The sequence below is a fragment of the Sinocyclocheilus grahami genome, unplaced genomic scaffold, assembly GCF_001515645.1.
Source record: "Sinocyclocheilus grahami isolate Dianchi unplaced genomic scaffold, SAMN03320097.WGS_v1.1 scaffold720.1, whole genome shotgun sequence".
NCBI lineage: Eukaryota > Metazoa > Chordata > Actinopteri > Cypriniformes > Cyprinidae > Sinocyclocheilus > Sinocyclocheilus grahami.
In genome coordinates this window covers 129,955-153,731 of record NW_015505899.1, presented here as the reverse complement: position 1 = coordinate 153,731, position 23,777 = coordinate 129,955, and the positions used below count along the sequence as shown (strand labels likewise).

The following is a 23,777-nucleotide window of genomic DNA, read 5'->3' as shown; positions in this document are numbered from 1 at the left end:
TAAGTGACAGATTCCCTGTTTAAGACTGAGCCTTGAATGTCCAGAAGATATATTAATAGTAAAGCAATAATGCACTTATAGAGAGATGTTTAGTGCCCACCTAAAACAACAGCAGAATTGTGAGTTACTTATACTACTTATACTAATCATTTTCTTCTTAATAAAGTCACCTCATCCTCCTTTTTCTTATCATTTCATCTCAAATGTGGCTATTGAACCCAACCACCCAAATGTGAGCGCAACAGTCACTTTCTCTTTTGTCTCCCTCCTCACACAGTGCTCATCTGTGAATGGTGAATTAAACATATAGGTAATGATATTATATGACTGCGGGCATGCTTTTACATCACTGCCATAGACTGAATGCTTCTTTAGAGCTGTGGGTGATTGATGGCCCAACAGACTCCAAGACAATTAGCTAGTGGATTTTCCCTCTGTTGCTGGGCATTGTGTGGTATCCATCTGCTGCCACTTGGTATGACTTTAATTTGTTATTCAACCTGCAACCGTCTCAGCATAATTAAGACTTCAGTTATGTCAGTCCACCCAAATTCATCTCTCCCAGTGCATGAACTCTCATATTTCAGATATTGTGGAGTCATGTATTTATTTATTTTATTGTATTGTATTCTGTCTTTGCCCAATTTTTAGCTTGTTTCTGTGAAGGATACAACACAATAGTTTTCCCCACATTCACTACCTATATGGTAAATTACATAAAATGTAGGTGGATGAGAAAATTTAGATAATTTCTGAGGGAAATTAACTGCAATTTTTAAATCCTATATAATACTTTTAGAATTCACACCATTCTCTAATGATATTTAATCATAATGACCCAGTTATTCAATAAAATATATTGGATATTTAGCAAGTAAAAAATAAAGTCAAAATGGTGGCAGTTTTATAATAAATGATTGTTCTCTGAGACAGTGGTTTGGAAGCATGTGAGCATATTCTATATTCTAACAAAAACAACCAAAGAAGCACATGCACTACAGATTTTTGTGAAAGCGGACGTGTGGCCAAAATGTATTGAATGCATGTGTGTGAGAGAAACATTCTGTTTTTGTTTTGAGAAACACACAAGGGACTCTTTCTGTGTTTTCCATCTGCCATTGACGCCCAGGGGACCCAGAGAGGAGGTGTGAATCTGGATGAGTTATAATGTACCTCAATAAAGGATTCGACAAAAGTGTGGCAAACGGCCTTTAACTAAAAAAAAAAAAAATCCTTTATCCTCCAAATCCATGGCCCAAACCTTTAACCCCATTTAACTCCTTTTGTCAAAAAATTCAGCAGCTCAATAGGTATCTCAGCAGAACTTAATTGCATCCAAACATACACATTTTACATAAGTATTTATGCAGGTTGTTGGCCATGTCAAAGTACTGTACTGGTCTCAGAGCTAATTATTGAGATTATACATAGACGACAGGGAAGAATATTAGGTCTGTATTTATTTAAATTCCTCTTCTAACTTACGGTTAATAAGAATGAACAAAAAGCATTACAGGTATACATTCTTCATTTCAAATCTGGTGACCATTTTCATCAATACTGAGAAACTGTTTGTCTGTGTGCTGTATACACATTTAGGCAGAATATATTAAGCCATACCTGCACATATACGGTACATGCATTGATTTGTCCATTGTGTTATAAACAGATGTTGTTTTCATGTATAACATTAATTTGCTGGTCAAAATAGAATTTAATTTACTCATCCTGTTTGTCAATGCTATTTCTATATTCTTCAGTGAAAGATATATGGACACTTTTATTTAACCTTGCTAGTGAAATTCTCTATCACTCAATACGCCTTTCAATGCACGTGATGGCATACATGGTTAAATAAAAAAAAATTTAAAAATAAAAAGTTCCCTCAAAAATGAAAATGCTGAAAATGTACTCACTATCAGGCCATCCAAGATGTAGATGATTTAAAGGGGTCATATGACGCGATTTAAATTTTTCCTTTCTCTTTGGAGTGTTACAAGCTCTTGGTGCATGAAGAAGATCTGTAAAGTTGCAAAGACTAAAGTCTCAAATCCAAAGAGATATTCTTTATAAAATTTAAGAGTCAGCCACACCTACCTAAAATGGCTCGTTCAAACACGCCCCCAACATACCTACGTCACTATGTGGGAAGATTTGCATAACGCCACCCAAATGTTCACGTAAAGAAAGAAGGCGTAACTTTTATTCTCGCTGTAGTATTGTTGTTGCCGCCGCCATGTCGTGAAGGCGCTGTGTGTTTCGTTGTGAAAGCGAAACTACTTTGTTTGGTCTTCCAAAAGAGGACAATATCTGCTTCGTCATGCCTGGAGCTGATCCGTGCTGGTCGCTGAGGAAATACGTAAACTTTGTGCTGTGGATCGCCGGATGGGCTTTCACCATGGACAAAGCGAAGTCCAGCCCGGGGTCGTCACATGTGGTTGCCGCAAGCTCTTTTTTTACCTTAAACCACATAAACACATTTTACTACACCAAATACACAAAATAATGTTCTTTTTAGCAACATCATATGACCCCTTTAAAAAAAAAAAGTTTTTGAGAAATTTTGCATAACTTGCTCACCAATGGATCTTCTGCAGCAAATGGGTGCCGTCAGAATGAGAGTCCAAATAGCTGCTAAAAACTATAATAATCCAATTATTATAGCAATAGCAATAATCCACAAGTAACTAATCCACACTACTCCAGTCCATCAGTTAACATCTTATGACGCAAACATTGCATTCAAGACATTTTAACTTTAAACCATCACTTCTGTCCAAAATACCACTCTATAATCCGTTATAACGCTTCCTTTAGTGAAAAAGTCTATCACTTGTCTTCTCAAACCAAAATCCACCCACGTATTTGTTTAGAGCTGTTTTTATGTTAACGGTGCTTTATCTGTGCACATTTCTCTCCTGATTCAAGCAATGGTTTTAAAAAACACTTTAATGATGGATTTGTTCATTACAAACAACGCTTTTTACTTTGTATGAATTACTTGTGGATTTTTATCAGCCATTTGGATTCTCATTCTGACGGCACCCATTCACTGCAGAGGATTCATTGGTGAGCAAGTGATGAAATGCTAAATTTCCCAAAATCTGTTCCAATGAAGAAACAAACTCATATACATCAGGCTTGAGGGGAAATAAATTTAACACATTTTCATTTTGGGGTGAACTATTCCTCTAACTACAGCCCTGTCTTTGGTTTGTTTGAAATGACATAAAAACAAGCTCTAATGTTTACTGAAAAGAATAAAAAGATGGGAATTAATGGCCACGTGGAAGAGGAAAAAAGCTTTCAGTGCGTCCCCGCAATATTTTGAAGTGCTACTAATATGAAAACTTGTTCATAAATAACAATATCTGATCTATTGCTACAAATGCATACTCTGCAAAGAGTGTCCGATCTAATATAATCTGAGAGTGGTGGTGATTACTTTAGTGTTAACAGAATGTCAAACTTACTTAATCCTTCATGTTCTTGTCCTCTTGACTTGACAAAGTATATACTTTCTAACAAACACATTCTTAATAAAGTTGGAAAAGAATAAAATATTGCCTGTATATTTAACAAAACTTTCACATGTAAAAATCTAGTCACTATTTTAATATGAATAACAAAATGACAACATATAAAATGTTTACAGAAAAACAAATACAATAAGATAACAATAGCAAATACAATTATGGTTCCTTATATTAGTACTTAACCTAAAAATATAACTTATATAGTTTCTGTCATTAAATAAATCAATATATGAGGTAATCAGTTCATAAACCTAAACAGACATGTGCCGTTTCTCTAAGTGAAAAGCCTGATATATGCTTTCAAAAACACAATTTCAGTTTAGGGATGTAGATCTATCAGCATGTATTTAAAAAACAAAAATCTCAGTTTTGACAATTCACATCCCTTTTACTGGCATCTACTGCGGTGAAAGTCTATTGACCAATGTGTCTGTCAAGAACATATGGCCAGAAATGTGTAACAGTCTCAAGTCTCATGTTTTCTGATAAAATTATTCCTCTTTTGGCATTTTGTGGCTGGAAGAACCTTTAAGTAATACCATCCCTTTGGCAACCTCCTCACAATCAGAGACAAACGGTGTTCATAGACTGGACATGTTTTAAGAAGGTTTCCAAAATCTTTTGAAAATGTCGTTGTGGTCTCTAATACTCTTGATAGGTCTTCATCAGAAGATTAGACAACTGTATATTTTTCACTCAGTGTGGCTTGTAGGAGACAACATTGATGTCAGTCCAGTTCTAGCCACTAAATGTATAGAGCTTATGACTGGAAAAGACTCATCCTCTACATTGGGGGAACCACAAGGCCTGTCATTGCTGGAAATGAAAAAAGAAAAAATAGGTTATGCTCAATAACAGTAACATATAGCTATATCAAATAGATAATTCAATAAACAGTTACTACATTATGCTTATATCACCAAAGCAAGAAATAATTTATGAATTACTGTTGACACACACAAAATATTATGCTTACATATGACATTTAAAGAAAGTTAACCCAAAAATGAAAATTTGCTGGAAATTTACTAACCATCAGGCCATCCAAGACGTAGATTAGTTTTTTTCTTCATTAGAACAGATTTTTCTAAACTTTCGTCACTTTAACATTACATCACTTCCTTAACAATGGATCCTCTGCAGTGAATGGGTGCCGTCAGAACGAGAGCCCAAACAGCTGATAAAAACATCACAATAATCCACAAGTAATCCACACAACTCCAGTCCATCAATAAATGTCTTATGAAGTGAAAAGCTATGTGTTTGTAAGAAATAAATGCATCATTATGCATATTTTGATGTTTTTAATGACAGAAATTCAAGCCCTCTATCCATAATATTGCTTTCTCCAGTGAAAAAGCTTCTAAAATGGGTGGATTTAAATGTTGGGATGGATTTCACTGGAAGCAGTTGTATGGATTATGGATGCAATTTTGGCCAGAAGCAACATTAATGGAGAAATTAATTTCTGGACTGGATTTATGTGGATTATTGTTATGTTTTTATCAGCTGTTTGGACTCTCATTCTGATGGCACCCATTCACTGCAGAGGATCCACTGATGAGCAAGTGATGTAATGCTACATTTCTCAATCTGTTCTATAAAGAAACAAATTCTGGGGGTGAGTAAATTTTTACTTTTTTGAGTTAACTATTCCTTTAATCAGCACAGTATCCAGAAAGAATGCCTGATCATTTTGGAAAGTTGAAAACAAATAAGTTATTAGTAATGCATTTTTTTTTTTAACTATGAAAAAACGTTCTTGCCCTGCCACTAAGGGTTTACGGAACCTTGAACAAAAAAAATGTTTTGGTAAAGTTAGAAAGAAGATCAGTAGTACCTCTAAAGCTGGGGCCTCCTGAGGTTTGGCAAACAGGTGATGGCGAACCCTGTGGTCTCAGGACAGGAGCAAAGGCACTTTTTTGTTTGTTCGAGGATGGGAAAGATGTGAAGGGCAAAAGGGAGGATGAAGAACTGGAGCCAGGTACAGTGGGGCTAGATGGCATGACTGAAAAATTGTTTTGATCATAACAAAATACTTATTTGATTGTCAAAATTCATTCTGTATTTTCAGCAGAAGGATAATTAAAAATGACAGGAAACTGAAAGGAACTAAAACTCACTAGCATAAGGAGAGCTGTTTGGTGAGGCACTATTAAAGCCAGGTGACCCTGAAACACCCAGACTACTCATGGGCACTGCTCCGTAACTCGCATTCATGCCTCCATTGGATCCATAACCTGACTGCTGAGGGGTCGATGCTGAAGGGTAGCCCCGAGGTGACAAACTGCTTGGGTTTCGAGTGTAACCTTAAAAAAAGAGAAACCGCAATATTAAGCCAGTCAAGCAACCAATAAACAAACAAACAAACAACACCAGCCCTGCAATTTGGTGTTATGAACTGTTGTAAATTAATCTTATTTTTTCTTTAAAAAAAAAGAAAAAAAGTACAAGAAAACAAGTGGAGAAAAAAATAGTTTTATGCTATGTCCTCTGTAGAGGACACAAGGACTAAGTTAAAGAAGAAGAAAAAGACGTGTATAAGCAAAAACTTTTTTTTCCATTCACCAATCAATTTTTAGGTCTCAGACTATTTTTAACCAAACTTTGATTCTCAACTATGGCATGAAAAATAACAATGATCTGACATACTGTTTTACTGTATGCAATATGTATATAAACATCCATATACATTTTATCTAATTTGCATGTTAATGTGCTCTTGGGGCAACATGAAAAAAAGAAGTGCCAATAAAAGAAAGAGAGAAATTTGGTCAAAAGTCTATGTCTGTTTCTCAGGAGGACACACACACACACACACACAAATATTTGGAACACTAAAGGCCATTGACACAATCACAGAATTTGAACAGACACATCCCAAGAAAAACATGTTTCCTTAAACAGAACCAGAACATAAATAGGGTTGTCAGTTGCACTGAAAAACAGCTATATAAAGGGGGCAATTTCACTCCAAGTTCACTAAATAGAATCATATTTAAGAATTTAAGGGTTTATTTTTTTAAATGAGGACAGCAAATTATTAATTATTATTAATTAATTATTAGTTTTTAATTGAAGGGATGTCATAGAATAAATTCTGGCTGTGATGTATTTTCAGATGTATTGGGCCACAGGTTATGGCCAATCAAGTTTAATGGTTCAGTAGGTTATAGTGCTAATTAATTAAATAACCACAACTGTTCAAAAGGAATCAATCTCACAAACACTGATATTCATATGAAAGGTCAAGCATAACCATTCAATAAATGTGTTGAGATGAGATTTAGTAACATCTATGGTAATCTGTGACAATGAATAAGACAAAGACTTCGGAATCGTAGGGCAATTGTCTTAGGGTCCTTACCTTGGCTGCTGGTTTGCCCAGGTTCTCCAATACTTACACCCAGCTGGGTGGGATAAGAGCTGAGGCCCATAACGCTGCCATGGACAGGGGAACTTGGCATGGCCTGCAGCTGACTGTGAGGTCGTGGCATGCTGTACAGAGCCTCGGCTATGTCTGCTGCCCGTTTTAGCAACATGTCCTGCACCAACAGAACATCAAAGAAAAGTTTTGATTCAAGGCAATACACAAAAAGAAAAAATATTGGGTGTCAGGACTCATGTTAAAGGGATAGTTCACCCAAAAATTTAAATTTTGTCATCATTTGATAAACAAAAGAAAATATTTTGAAGAATATTGATGATATCCAAGTAGTTGACCATAGCCATTGGCTTCCACAGAATGAAGAGGAAAAACTATGGAAGTCAATGGCTACTGTCAACTGTTTGGTTACACACATTCTTCAAAATATTTTTATTTGTAATCAAAAGAACAAAAGCTCATACAGGTTTGGAACAGCTTGAGGGTGAGTGAGTAAATGATGACAGAATTTTCATTTGTGGGTGAACTATCCCTTTTGAAGAAATTCAATTTCTGTTGTATGAACAGGAGACATTAATTTGTAGCTATGCACTTGCAAAAAAGCACATTTGTTTCATTGACCAAATTCCCTTGCTTCCATTGAAGTACAAATTATGCTCTATGGAACATTTTTATATTATGTTGAATAATATTCATGTTGAGAAACTAAATACAAATATATCTTATATCTACTGCTGTTCAGTAGTTACCTGATTGCTGGTGGTATTTCCATAGAGTGATTCAACAACATCTGCTGCTCTTTTAAGTAACATTTCCTAAAACAGGGAAAATAAATTCCACAAAGAGATTAAAAAAAAAGTGTGTGTCATTTTTACAGTTAGGTTCATATATTTGGACACAGGCACAATTATTATTTAAGCTGTTGACCAAAACATATTCAAGTTACAGTTATATAATGGATATGAGCTTTAAAGTGCACACTCTGAGCTTTAATTTGAAAAATCCTTTCACAACATACAGCCAAGTGAAGTGTCACTGTCAAAGAGTGTGTGTCATTTTTACAGTTAGGTTCATATATTTGGACACAGGCACAATTATTATTTAAGCTGTTGACCAAAACATATTCAAGTTACCGTTATATAATGGATATGAGCTTTAAAGTGCACACTCTGAGCTTTAATTTGAAAAATCCTTTCACAACATACAGCCAAGTGAAGTGTCACTGTCAAAGTCTACAATCAAGAGAAGGCTTCACGAGAGCAAATACAGAGGGTTCCCCACAAGGTGCAAACCACTTATAAGCCTCAAGAATAGAAAGGCCTGGTTAGACTTTGCCAAGCATGCTAGGAAAGCATTCTTTGTACAGATGAAACTAAGGTCAACCTGTACCAGAATGACAGGAAGGAAAAAGTATGGAGAAGACTTGGAACAGCTCATGATCCAAACAGCATCTGTGAAACATGGTGGAGCAGTGTGATGGCATGAGCATGCATGGCTTCCAGTGGCACTGGGTTACTGGTGTTTAGTGATGACGTGACAAGAGGACAGAAGCAGCTGGAAGAATTCTGAAATGTATAGGGATATACTTTCAGCCCAGATTCAGCCAAATGCAGCAACACACTTTATAGTACAAATGGACAATGACCCAAAACTTACAGCAAAAACAATCCAGGAATTTTTGAAGGTAAAAAAGTGGAATATTTTGTAATGGCCAAGTCAATCACCTGATCTCAACCCGATTGATGATACTTCACTTGCTGAAGACAAAACTAAAGGCAGAAAGACCCACAAACAAACAAACAAATGAAATCAACTTCAGTAAAAGCCTGGCAAAGCAACATAAAGGAGGAAACCCAGTCTTTGGGGATGTCCATGAGTTCCAGACTTAAGGCAGTCATTGCCTGCAAAGGATTCTCAACAAAATATTAAAAATGAGCATTTTATTTATGATTATATTTATTTGTCCAATTACATTTGAGCCCCTGAAAATAGGGGGACTGCGTATAAAAATGGTTGTAATTCCTAAGCATTTTATGTTATATTTTTGTTCAGCCCCTTGAATTAAAGCTGAAAGTATGCACTTCAATTACATCTTGATTGTTTCCTTTTAATTCTGTTCTGCTGGCATACAGAGCCAAAATTATGAAAATTGTGTCAGTGTCCAAATATATATGGACCTAACTGTAAATATCATAAGCATATAGCAGTATTTACTAACCTTTGCCAATTTGTCGGGGTCACCAGGATGTCGAGGGATCAGCTTTTGAAGTCTCTGGAAGCCGTAGTCAATAGTTGGCTCATTCAGTGCTAGAGATAACCATACTAAGTGAGAATCAATTTGTCTTTAAAACATCCCTCCACATATTCCACTGTCTGCATAAATCCCATAGTATGTACGTTTAGAAAGCAACCAGGTATGGTATTTAATGTGCTCTTTACTAATAGCACCAAACACAATTGCATAAAGTAATAACAATTGTTTCCAAATCGGTTTTTCCAAATACTAGTTGCCCCTTTTACCATTTTTTCATAGTTCAGCTAAACAGGCAGTTTCACCCAAAACTTCTATTGGATGAGCCATAAGATGACATGTTGGGCCACTCAAATAAACATGGCAATGTTTTGGTGTTCTGAAAGTGGCAAAAAACCACAATGCTTTCAAATTTAGGGAAGCCAAATAATTTGTCTCTGCACTTTAAACATGGATAGGAAGTAATTTAACATAACACACTTTATCATTAAATTTGTGATTCTGCATGGGTGCGGATGTCTGGGTGTGTATTTACCTGTATAAATAAAGCGCCCTGGAGCTCCTTTACAGAACTGCTTAGATTTGTAAGATAGTGTAACTTCTACAACCCCTGGTATGTGTCGAGGAGGAGTTTGAACTCGGATAGCATGAGGAGTGATTAACTGCATGAACAATGACAAAAAAACAACCTCTTAAAGTTAGTTGTTTAAGAATGCTGGAGCTCAATCCTTAAGGCAATTTTCTAAATATTACAAAAGCTTTCCCTATTGCAAGTTAAAGCTTGCTTCGATAGTCTACAAATGCATACCTCACTCCACACGAGCATGCTCCCGAACACCACCTGCAGACCATCAAAGAAGTTTTCCCCAATCACAATTACCATAGCTCCGCCTGTAGTCCAACCTTCACTAGGGCTGATGGCTTTGATACATGGAGTAGCTGTAGTAGAGAAATGACAAAAATGAAAATGACATTAAAAATGCAAAAAATTATTACTCAAGGTCTAAGAAACATCCCTCAGTAAGTTTTACTTGACCACAGAGCTACTCGTTTCTACTCTTTCAACAGAGTAAGATAACTTAGAGCTGCCCTTAACTTAACTTTATGGTTAAAACCGTCCTCCCCTTGTATATAACTGTGGATTAATGCACAAAATCGACAATTAAATGTAGCTTTTTTAATGTCTTTTCTGAATCTCACCATATTCCATGCTAGTCTCCACTGTCTCATTTGAATCTGTTCTACGAGAGCGACGTCCATGTTTGGAGTTGTTGTGCACAAACATATTATCAGAAATGGCTAGTACAGGACCATCCACACTGACTGTGGTCGACAAAACCACCTATTGGAATGCAAAGACAGACATATTAATAACACAAACAATTTAAAGGAGATTCGTGTAAGAACTGTACATTAAAACCTTTAGATGTCATGCCATTAAAAAAACTAATAAAAAACTGATTTGATATCTCAAAATATGATCGATGATATCCTAGCAATGTCATCTTTAGAAACTTCTGCTGCTGATTAAAAAATTTACAGTTTTATATCCCTTTTTGAATCATTGGCCATCAAGAGCATTACACAAAATGCAGCCAAAGAGTGTAAGATAAAATTGCAATAATTATAGAATACCCCCAAGTATTATTGAAATGGTTTGTTCTCATCCTTCTCTGACTTTTAATTAATGCATTTAGCAGACACTTTCATCCAAAGCAGCTTACAGTGCATTCAGGCTATACATTTTTTTACCAGAATATGTATTCCCTGGGAATTGAACCCACAACCTTTTGCATTGGGAACACAATGCTCTACCACTGAGCCACAGGAACATGGCTTTTCCAGGGTCCCCTGTATTCTTCTCCCAATAATCTCATTTATGCTCACTCTTTTTTTCCCAACTTTCCACCTGATTTATCCCTTCTCTGTTTCTTTTCTTTATCTAAGGACAAAAGTATTCACATCTCTGTAGCCTAGTGTAGACTGAGTGATTAGGTCTTGTATGACATAGAAATAGGGACGAGCCTATACACTGGATGAATTTAAGCCGACAATCATAAAAATTTTAAATCATAAAAACAAACACATTTTTTTTTTTAAATGATTGGTATATGGTTGGTTTTGCCATTCTTCTTGCACAAAGCAAGTCTTGACCAGATAAGCATCAATGAATATGACATGATTTTTCCAAACTGTAAAAACAAATAAATAAAACAAAACATTGGCTCATATGACAGCTAAAATCCCAATATGTATGGCCATCCTAAAAAAACATACACTCATTAAAAAAAAAAATTGGATTTTAAACCACATACCAAAGTGATTTCAATTGGGTGTTGTTTCAAAGTGAAACGAAAGTTAATATAAAAACAATGAGAACATAAATGCTCAAATGTACAAACGATTGCAGAGCTTAAGATGAAAAAAAACAACAACATGTAAACATATAAGAGAAATAGATATGAGGGATGCAGTCTGCTGCAAATAAGAAAAGAAATGTCACACTAAAAAAAATGAAATAAATGCACAACAATGAATAAGGAAGGACAGCAGGGAAATGAAGAGTGAGGGATGAAATGTCAGATAGTGGCTCCAGTAGTGAAAGACAAGTGGGAGGAAGTAAAGCAGGAGGGTCCCCAGTGAGCACTTCCTGGGTCACAGAGCCTGACCTTCCCCATCTGGAGCCCATCACTCAAATCCTGACAACTTCCTGAAACACCTTGGCTGATTTCCTGATGATCGTTTCTTCTAATACTTTTCTGCTTTTTCTCTGATCACTCTCTGTCTCTTATGAGATTTTGTAGTCAGACACTTTATATAAATCTCTATCGCACGTATCACGTCTTTTTATTCAAAACTACATACAGCATTGTACATAAAGCATCTTAATCTTTAAAAGAAAAAATACATTCAAGATACATTCTCTGACAAATCATAATGTCTAAAGCAAATGTACTAGTTTTAAGGACGTTTGGGTATTTTTACTGGAAATAAAGGTTTTGATTAAGATCTTTTTTTTTTTTTGAGTGTAAAGAAATGAGTAAAAAGTTTAAAGTCAGCAAAAGGGATTGAAGTCATTGTAAATGGGTTCTACCTTAGAGACAACATAAAATTTCTGCATTTTGCAAAGGGCATTTATTTACAAATAAATGATCAATACCTGAAATCTCCTCATGTCTCGGGGGTTCCCTGCTGTCTTCAGACAATTTTGATTGCACTTTAGGAAAAACTTCAAGAAAAATCTGTGGGAAACAAACAAACACACACACAAAGAAAAAAACAAACAAACAAAACGTAAACCACATATGTTTTATTCACATTTACATTTAGTCATTTAGCAGATGCTTTTAACCAAAGTGACTTACAACTGAGGACAATGGAAGCAATCAAATCAACAAAAGAGCAATAATATGCAAGTGCTATGACAAGTCTCTGTTAGCCTAACGCAGTACAGTAGCAAGGAGATATATATATCTCCTTGCTACTGTTTTTTGTTAATTGTATAATAAATGAAAAGAATACAAATAGATTGAATAGAAAAAGAATAGAGAAAGCTAGTGTTAGAGGCTTTTTTAATGAAAACAAGCAGTTAGAAGTCTTAAAGGGTAGAGTGTTGTTGTTTTTTAAATAAAAAAAATAGATAAAATAGAATTAGAATAGAGAGTGCAAAAAATAGATCAAATAGAATTAGAATAGAGAGTGCTAGAGTTAGAGGGTCAAATAAAGATGGAAGAGATTTGTTTTTAGCCATTTCTTGAAGATGCCGAAGGACTCAGCTGCTCGGACTGAGTTGGGCAGGTCATTCCACCAGGAGGGAACATCTTTAGGATAGCACAATAATGCACCGTTCACTTGCAGAACGCAAGCTTCTAGAGGGCACATAACTCTGAAGTAGTGAATTTAGGTAAATGGGTGCAGAGCCAGTGGTGGTTTTGTAGGCAAACATTAATGCCTTAAATTTTATGCGAGCAGCTATTGGTAGCCAGTGCAAATTGATGAATAGAGGTGTGATATGCTTTTTGGCTCATTAAAGGTGGGGTAAGCGATTTCTGGTAGCCAATGTTGACATTTGAAATCACCAAAACAAACACGTCCCTACCCCTAAAGGGTCTCGCCCCTATTTTGATAGCTCCGCCACCCACATTCGTACGCAACTCAGGCAACGATTAGTTCTGTGAAAGAAAGCAAAACCAATGTTAAACAGTGTCTACACAGGACGCTAGTGGCGCGGCGCGACAAAATACTATAGAACTCATAATCAGTGATGCTGTCTACACCATAGATACAGTATATATACATATCTATGGTCTACACTGGATGCGGTGCGGCACGACACGACAAATCCCCAACAGAAAACTGCTTCTGCGTTCTATTTATGACGTATTGACACAAATTTCAAATGATTTTCAATGGTCGCTTTGTCGCGTCCAGTGTAAGTTACTAGACAGACTTTAGCTGTTGCGGCACAGACACGGTGTTACTCATCTATCGAGAAGAAACAACTCAACCTCTGCGTCCGATCGCAGGCCTTCCGCTCCTTGAGTTCTCTCCAGTGCTGGAAAGCTGATTCGATATTTACACGGGTCCTACTTCTTGCCTTAAGCCTTCGTTTGTTCCACAGACGTTTTCCTCTTTTGTTTTTTATCCGCCATCTCTATCTTTCTGTCGCTCGGCTCGGCTAATGTCCGTCCTGTGACACGCCCCTTACTGCTGATTGGCTACAAGTTTGTTTTGCTATTGGCCCGAATCAGTTTTCTAAAGCGTTTTTGAAAAAAAAGCTTACCCCACCTTAAAAAATGAATCTTGTAGCCGCATTCTGTATTAATTGTAAAGGTTTGATAGAACTGGCTGGAAGACCAGCCAAGAGAGCATTGCAATAGTCCAGCCTGGACAGAACAAGAGCTTGAACAAGGAGTTGTGAAGCATGTTCTGAAAGAAAGGGCCTGATCTTCCTGATGTTGAATAAAGCAAATCTGCAGGACCGGACAGTTTTAGCAATGTGGTCTGAGAAATTTAGCATGTCATCTATCACAACTCCAAGGTGTCTGGCTGTAAATGTAGATGGAGACTTCAAATCCCAGAAGTGAACTGTATAGCAACAATGGCCTGCTTCTAGTTTCTCACAAACAAACAAATATCAATAGGTGTATCATTTAAAAGGGAGGCGAAAACACTTCCTATATATTTGGATATACATCTGATCTGTCACCAAAACAGGCAAATGCAGCATGAACTTGTGTGACATGCCCTCAACATTAAAAAACATGAACAAACTATGCAAGAAACCACACTACATTAAACATGGGTATGTGTTTTGTGTGCTAAATTATTGACTGCCAAGTACACATACAAATTCAAAAGACATTTAGAAACCAAACACTAATTCTGGATATTGTTGGTCCTATGTAGTTTTTTGGTAATGTTATTACATTTCAATGTTTTGTTTTTTATTTATATTTATATGTTATATCTTATATTTTTGTGTAGTTTTCTATGACACATATTTTGTACAGCATGTTCCTAAAGCAAAACTAATTCACTATCTCCGTCTACCACCCCACTCACTGTAAACTGTATATAGTTTACAGAATAATAGTTTTCATAGTTAACGTTGTCTAAAATAATTTTCTAGACAGAAACCACAGGACTAGTCCATCCCATAATCAGGATGAATAAATTGAGCCACAACAACAAGAACGTATTATTGTTCTTATTTTATTGTTGTTGTTGTAATTGTTTATCGTTTCAATAATATCGGAGATCGAACAGGCATGCTTGCAAAATTTTGTGCAAATCAATTCAGCAGTTTGTGAGAAGTTACCCCATAAACATTGCATCTGAACCATTGTCTGGCAACCCTCTTACTCGTATCTTACAACACACTTGTCATGGTTTTGAGTGCTGTTTCATGCCCGACCCATGCTACACGTACTATTATTTTCACTTTAACTACATGATAAACTTTTTAGCCCTTAATGAAATCATAGAGCACAGCTGCAAGCAGGCAAATGAAAACACTTTGAAACGCACACATTAACATGCATTAGTCACTCCCCCACTCACTTAGCATGCAAATCTCTAAGCCTCACTGCCTTGCACCTTCTGCCATGTATCCATTCACTGCATCATAATTAGACCCATCTTGCATAATTAATTAGGACTCCTGGAAAACCTTGCAACTTCAGCACAACACCCCTCTATCTGTTTTGTCATAAGGAAAGTTTAATAATAACAATGCAAGTTTTGCAAGTTTTGCACTGTTGTGATATCTAGATTTCATGGAGTAAAGTCTTCATAGCAGGCCAATGATAAATATTTAGAACTGAGATGATTATATATACATTGCTTACATACATATTTTTGATATATACATCAAAAGTTTTTTTTAAGTTGTATTTTTTTTTTAACTCATTCATTGACATATATAGATTATGTAAAAGTGTTCAACAAATAAACACATAAACATTTGGTTGATGAGTAACTATATAGTATATAACCAAAAATTGAATACAATGTACAATACACTAAACTCTGGGCAAACTGGACTAAAATGTGTCAGATAACTTTTGGAAAGTTCGAAAGAACAGCATTTATTTGAAATAGACATTTTTTGTAAGATTGTAAAGATTTCTACTGCCACTTTTGATCAATTTAAATCCATTCTTTTCTGAATAATGATATTAATTTCCTTTTTTTCCCCAATAACTTTTAAATGGTACTGTATAATAGTTTCCACAACAATATTCAACATTCATAATAATATGAAATGTTTCTTAGGTACCAAATCATCATATTAGAATGATTTCTGAAAGATCATGATTTCTGAAATATCACACTGAAGACTGGAGTAAATTCAGCTTTGCTTTTACAGACAAATTATATTGTAAGATAAAATAAAATAGAAAGCAGTCCTTTTAAATTGTAATTATATTTTACAATATTAATGTTTTTTTATTAAATAAATGCAGGCTTGGTGAGCATATGAGATGTATTTCAAAAACATATATGTATAAAAACAACTCTTAATGATTCCAAACAACCCATATAAAATATGACATAGTTTTGATTACTATTACTGTAATTATATAGAAAAAGGAATACCTATTAAAGAATGAGTTGGTATTTCCAATCATTAAATTTTGATAATTTTGATTCATGGATCATTTTGGCATTTCTTTGTGGATTAACTCTAAGAAATGGTCTCTTGAAGGCTAAAGTTAGTCATACTTTAGAAAAAAATTGAGTATATCTGATATATTTAACACTTGAATAGCAAGTAATATCCATTACTGGACAGACTGTTTTTGTTTGACTGAAACAAAAGCTGAGAAAGAGTCTGCTGATCAGTATTTCCCCTGTCCATCTAACCTCCCTCCCATTCCGTCTTAGAAAAACAAAACAGTGTCATGACATAGAGGGAGAGGGGGAAGGAAAATTAAGAAACCAGATGTGCAGCATCGAAACACTGACATGCTGAAAAGTTTGAGCAGCAATGCATCAACGACTGTATGCCACATGTGTATGAGAAAACCCACTCGTCTGCACAAAAATTCAGATTTATATCACATTATATTCAACCCAAAACAACATTAAGAATGTAACCATGAAGACACAAACCATGATGAAGTATCAGAACTAGTCATAGCCATAATGTACTGATTTTCAAATTTGTGACCCTGGACCACAAAACCAGTCTTAAGTCGCTTGGGTATATTTTGAGCAATAGCCAAAAAAATAATTGTATTGGTCAAAATTATAGATTTTTCTTTTATGCCAAAAATCATTAGGATATTAAGTAAAGATCATGTTCCATGAAGATATTTTGTACATTTCTTACCGTAAATATATCAGAACTTAATTTTTGATTAGTAATATGCATTGCTAAGAACTTCATTTGGATAACTTTAAAGGCGATTTTCTCAGTATTTAGATTTTTTTGCACCCTCAGATTCCAGATTTCAAATAGTTGTATCTTGGCCAAATATTGTCCTATCCTAACAAACCATACATCAATGGAAAGCTTATTTATTCAGATTTCATATGATGTATGAATCTCAATTTCAAAAAATTGACTCTTCAAAATTGTGGTCCAAGGTCACATTTTGTATATACACATATTCCCATTCTGTATCTATTGGATTCATCATCAACTAAGCAATCCAAAAAACAAACAACAAAAAGGGGGGTAAAATCTGGTGTTGAATTGTGTGTTGTAGGTGAGGATTGTGGTGGAGCCTCTGAGGGGTTTGGGGTAGCAGAGGTTAGCTAGGGCTGGTCATAAATACTCTGGGCTCCCAGAATCCCTTGGCAGACTTTGGGGCCAGACTGGTCGAGGAGTTAACAGGGCACGTTCCCAACCTCTGACCCCACTAACAGGGCACACATAGAGACTTTAAAAATCAATACCTCCATCACCACATACCACACCAGGACCTTTCACACGTGCTTCCACAACTAAGAAAAATAAAAGCAACCAACCAACACGTTGTCTCTGGACTCTTGCTTTTTCTAAAAAAAAGATTATGTTTTCATCATCTACTTTAAAAATTTTGTCAGAACTTGTGAGAGCTTCCATTTTATATTATTGAAATTTTGTAAAATTTCTTTATTAAATTATTAAAAAATTTATATTTAATTTATTATCAGCAATGTAAGTGATCAAAAGTGAAAAACTAACAATTTCATATTCACTATCATGCACTCGAGTTGGCATGGGCTCCACAAGGTGTGCAAATCCTGATAATGCACGTGTTCACAGTTTTGTTTCATTTGAAGCAAGGAAATCTGAACTTTTAAAAATAAGAGTTTGCATGCTCATGTCACAAATTTGCTCATTTGATTAGTGACTTAGAAACTACACAGAATCTTAACTATTTTATATTAATTTAACAACATACGTGTTCTTTGTTTTTTAGTCATTATGGTCCCAAGCTGTGAAAACTCTTTCACTGACCACCGCTGACTAACTCAGCACTATAAAAAGTGCCTCAAGAAATACTAGTTAACTAGAGCTTTCCCCCTAGTTAAGCATTTTCATTTCTTATTCTCCTCCCTGTTATGTTTTCATTTTCTTATTTTACATTTTGTTTCTGTGAATGCTTATGCATATTTTCTGTAAAGCACTTTGTAAACACAGTAGTAAAATGTGCTATTCATCTTTTTCAGTCACATGACTATTTGGCTCATTTTCCATATTTTATTACCATCAGTGGGGCAAAGAAATGGCAGTGAATACAAAAACGCATGAAGAAAGATACTTTTTCAGAAAAAAAAGTTGATCACTGAATTTGATGATATATATATATACATATATATATATATATATATATATATATATATATATATACATTGACTAAAACAGATGACACTTTCAGAGCTTTACCTTCAAAAAAATTTAATAAACAAACGAATTAATTAATTAATTAATTCCTGAATTTCCAGTATAGTCCTGGATATGTTTTTTAAAATATTTGTTATAATGCTCAGTGCTTGCCCCGATTATGTCTGTGTAAGCACAGATTTATTTATCAAATGCAGAAAATTTCTGCACAAGCCTTCATCTTTGTGGGGAAACAAAGGCAGGGCAATATGCATGAATACAAGAGTGGCAGATAGGAGAAAAGAAGGAAAAGATGTCTGCTTAATTAGCCAGTAATGATAGGATCTGACAAACAACATCTGTTTCCAAATCGGGAGTGTGTGTGTGTGTGAGTGTGTGTGTGTGTGTGTGTGTGTGTGTGTGTGTGTGTGTGGAGAGGGGGATTGAATGGAGGATGCCAGCACTCACTTTACTGAACGTCTCAAACAGAACAGCTTGATGTGAGTTTAGAGAACAAAAATGAAGCATGCAGCTTTTAAAAAAACACACACACAAGACACTTTAAGTACCATAAAAAATGCAATGGGTTTAAATACTTTTGTAATGCACTATATTTTATCACACAGATATTAGAGCAAATGTTTAATTAGCAGCCTTGCCATCCAGTCATCTTGAGATATTTTTTCTATAAATGCCATTCTGATCAAATTAACCCTCTGCATCATTTGCTGTCATGGGTAGAGATATATACAGTGGGTACGGAAAGTATTCAGACCCCCTTAAATTTTTCACTCTTTGTTATATTGCAGCCATTTGCTAAAATCATTTAAGTTATTTTTTTTTCCTCATTAATGTACACACAGCACCCCATATTGACAGAAAAACACAGAATTGTTGACATTTTTGCAGATTTATTAAAAAAGAAAAACTGAAATATCACATGGTCCTAAGTATTCAGACCCTTTGCTCAGTATTTAGTAGAAGCACCCTTTTGATCGAATACAGCCATGAGTCTTTTTGGGAAAGACAAATTTCACTAATGAGTTAATGATGCCCCCTGGTGCTAGCCTGGCCCCTCTGTTTGTTTGTTTGCTTGTTTGTGTGTGTGTGTGTGTGAGAGAGAGTGTCTACTTGCCAGCAATCTGGAGGAGATCCAGAAGATCTCATCCTCTAAGCTAAAATCTGCATGCCTCAACATCCCACTTTCTCTGCAGAAATATGTTCCTGTTTTTTGTGTATACTGCAGGTTTTGGAATATATTCATCAGGACAGATGCCCTGAATTAGTTTACATCATTGACGTAGTCTACATCACAATGTAGTCTCATGTGTGTGCATATGTCTCTGTGTGTGTGTGTGTGTGTGTGTGTGTGTGTGTGTGTGTGTATATATATATGTGTGTGTGTGTATATATATATAAGAAGATCTCATCCTCTAAGCTAAAATCTGCATGCCTCAACATCCCACTTTCTCTGCAGAAATATGTTCCTGTTTTTTGTGTATACTGCAGGTTTTGGAATATATTCATCAGGACAGATGCCCTGAATTAGTTTACATCATTGACGTAGTCTACATCACAATGTAGTCTCATGTGTGTGCATATGTCTCTGTGTGTGTGTGTGTGTGTGTGTGTGTGTGTGTGTGTGTGTGTGTGTGTGTGTGATGACTCTGTCCGGACTCAGGTCAGGGTTGATAGGGCCATTGACAGCTTCCCAGCAGGCCTGCTGTGAGCCCTGTCAGTCTCCTTACTATTTTCTTCCTCCCATTCTCCTTCAACACAGTTCCTCCCTCTCGCTCCCCCCTCACTCCTGTCTGCATGTGTACACATTTGCTATGGATTAGCCACGGACATTATATTTTAACACCATAGGCAGCACTGTTCCTCACAGCAGTGACAGAAATCACCTTTCCAAATAATGCTCAATCTATTGAATTTAAAGCAGATGGACTGCAACCAAGGTTTAGAAACATTAAATCTTAAAATCTGATCCAGAGAAATGGATGCAACCAGTGCTAAATTTCAAGTGTCAAGTAAAGACTTATGTAATGTGAATTTCAAGTGTCAAAGCTATTTTTTATTCTGCCATCCCCTTGACTTGTTCTATAGTAGCTACCATTTGTTGGGTGTTGGTTCTGCTGCCGAACTAAAATTTCCCTTCAGGATCAGTTAATTGTCTTTCCATTGATCCAGTAGTTTTGCACTCCCCTGGGTTTGATTAGCAAAGTGAGAGGGGACAGATGGTACCATTCCTATTACTGTGATTTCCACCCTCCACCCCCCGCACCCCGCAAATCAGAGTATTCATTGCAGAGAGAACTAGGCATGCGAATGAAATGTTATGTCAGACCAGTCTTTGAAACAACAGCCCCAAGTGTGTTAATTTTTTTTTTTTTGGAGTCCACATCCTTATACCACTACTGTGGCTCTTAAATTTGAGAGCCACTGTAGCGGTTTTTGTTTTTATTGTTGTTACTTTCTGGCATTATTTTAATTGATAAATTCTGAAATCTGTATTTCATTCATTCAAAGGTAATGTTAGTACAGTATACACATTAGTAGTCAGCATTAAAATAGAGGACTGGTATTTATAACTACATCCAAATTCTGTGGAGATATTGCAGATTACTAAATTATTAGCAACTTCTTTTCAGCAATCATCAGAACAACTTTTAGAAACAGTTATGACAAAAGAAAACAAACAAATAAGCATACCAATCTATCAGCCTTAATTATTCTATTGACAAGATTATACCATATTGATTATTTAAGTTTGTTTCCACAAAACCCACTGTGGGATTGATCCCCTTTCAATCCTCTCTTTCTTTTCAATAGCTTTTTTCAACCCCCACTGGTCATACACATCCATTTATTGAACCTGTGTGGTACTGACTTGCTAAACCTCAAGCTGTTAGCCATACAGCTGTACATTTACCACAAAGGTTGGATATACCGGAGCTTCAGAAACATTTATTAACTTTCTAATTAGTGCTTCTACTTTGACAAACTTTTCCTAATCCAATTTAGGCATGTTTTCTTAACACTAAAACAACTGAAAATAAATTTACATTTTTACTCACATTTACTTAACTGAAGGTTACTTAAACTACTTAAACTCATACCTTACCCCAATTATTTTTACATTTAAAAAATAAAGATTTAATTTTTGTATAGTTTTTACAAATGATCGTGATGGTTTGATCTCTGACTAGTATACCAATATATGCCAACCAAAATGTTCATTGTTATCCTTATTGCCAATTTTCATTTTAAAACATAGCAGCTTTCATCTACAGGATCAAAGTATGTGGCCAAAGCACACTGGTGGTATTGATCAGTTATGGACTATTGGACTGACTAAGTTGGTCTTTAAATAAGTTTAATTCTAACATAGGCACAAGCACATGATAAGACATAATTACAAACCAGCTAGCATAAATAAAGGTTTCAAATGTGCCTAAATTAGTATGTAAAATAACATATGGACAGGTAATGATACAAAGCTAGGCTGTAAACTCTCTGGCAGCAAGAAGAACCGAGGGGAGATGTGAGGCTTAATGTGACAAAAGACTCCTTCAGGATCAGCTGAGAGCCATTCTCTCCCCTTCTGCTAATAACTGGATTAGTTGTGGAGGGAGAAAGGGGGTGGAGAGACAGACAGACAGAGCAGCAGGTCCAAACAAAACGGACACAGATTAAAAAAGGAGGGGGGTGTAGGTGCTTTGGGACCACAATTCCCACATGCATTGGGGAGGTATCCTGATGAGGCTGACTAATTACATCAATATTAGGGAAAAAGGTTGTGGGTGGCAATAAAAGGAAGAAAATGAGAGAGTGAAGGTTAAATAATGTAGAATTTAGCACTGAAAATACTATTTTCTGGAATCTAATCTAATGAATATATTAAAAGATATTAAATATAAACATCGCTCAACAAATAGTATTTTGCAGCCAAGAGAAAAAGATGTGGTGCCAATCCATCAACTGTATGACTCTACCAATGTAACCTATATTCATTAGTCCATATTCCACAATATCCATTTTTCCATATTCATGATTTTCAAAATGGTACACAATACGTTTGTTTACTGCTGCCAAAACTGAGAAGTACAGTATCATAATGCACTAATGATGCGATGTATAAGCTACAGGGGGGGGGGGGACAACTTTTAGAAACAGTTATGACAAAAGAATATTAATCTGTCAATACTGAACATGGCTGTCTAAAACCACTGTTTTATTGTAACTCTGTGTAAATCTGGCCATGTTTGGATAATTTAAAAAAATTACAGACAGGACAGAGGAGAGAGAGATAGAGAGAGAGAGGAGAGAAGAACCAGAGAGAAAACTATAAAAACAGCTGTGGTGCTGAGGAATTCTGGGAAAATCTAAGACAACAGTCCAGTTTTTTCCATTCTTGACTTGAGAAAGACAGCGCAGATCCTCAGAGACGCTTTATAAACAATGTTAGCTTGAACAGGATATCAAGCAAGATCTGAACATAAAGGAAACTATATTATCCATATCTTTGAAAGATAGCTTATGGCAACCAGGTTGTGGGAGAAAGAGTGATTCAGTACGCACAAGAGAGTTTACATGGGAAATTTAAGTTGTTTTATGTATAGGAAAAGGAGAAAATAAGCAATAAACTGACCCTTTCTAAGCAAGGAGGGAAATAATAAAGAAGGACAGATTTTTTTCACTCTCAAAACCCGAATCACTATCTAAAAAAACTATTACTGATATTCCTTACATACAGACTGAACTTGTTTTGTCCCAAAGAGACTTTATTGGGCCTAGTTTTAGTATGCTAGTCTTAGAGTGCTAAACCATGTGCCATTATTTTTTCTCATATCAGACTTTATTGAGAACTGGGATCTCAAAACTCACAACTCCATTGAGTTCCCTCAAAATGATTATATCTCACATTTTTCTTCCCTTTAATCAAATTAAATAGAAGTAAAATAGACTGTGGACTGGGTGCACAAATAAATCATTCAAACATGTTCCTGTTTGAGTCAAAAAAAAGAAAGGTTTGTAACCGGACTTACCTGTCAATGATGACAGGGTCAGATGGTGTCTCATTACGATTGCCGCAGCTTTTTTTCTCACAGCAGCGACTTTGTATGAAAAAGAAAAGATAATGAATGATTAACACTTGCTCCATAAGACCACTACAATTGAGACAGTCAAGCAATCTGTCACATTGGTTGTGAATGATCAAGCTCAATCGCCGCTTCTAAAGCATACACACACAAACACGACCCTACACAGAGCAGACAACCCCCC

At 35.7% G+C, this 23,777-nt stretch overlaps 1 protein-coding gene across 1 annotated transcript in view; it reads right to left on the bottom strand.

Moving 5' to 3' along the window:
- Window positions 1-3,677: 3,677 nt before the first annotated feature.
- ebf2 (EBF transcription factor 2) overlaps window positions 3,678-23,777 on the bottom strand; it is a 24,547-nt gene continuing 4,447 nt past the window's right edge. The window contains exons 6-16 of the mRNA XM_016244472.1: window positions 23,540-23,608; window positions 12,333-12,414; window positions 10,373-10,514; window positions 9,981-10,111; window positions 9,708-9,834; window positions 9,140-9,228; window positions 7,671-7,736; window positions 6,904-7,081; window positions 5,660-5,845; window positions 5,377-5,544; window positions 3,678-4,352 (exon numbers count right to left, since the gene is read on the bottom strand). Coding sequence (XP_016099958.1) covers window positions 4,321-4,352; window positions 5,377-5,544; window positions 5,660-5,845; window positions 6,904-7,081; window positions 7,671-7,736; window positions 9,140-9,228; window positions 9,708-9,834; window positions 9,981-10,111; window positions 10,373-10,514; window positions 12,333-12,414; window positions 23,540-23,608 — 1,270 coding nt within the window. The 3' untranslated portion in view covers window positions 3,678-4,320. The remainder of the gene's footprint in view (window positions 4,353-5,376; window positions 5,545-5,659; window positions 5,846-6,903; window positions 7,082-7,670; window positions 7,737-9,139; window positions 9,229-9,707; window positions 9,835-9,980; window positions 10,112-10,372; window positions 10,515-12,332; window positions 12,415-23,539; window positions 23,609-23,777) is intronic.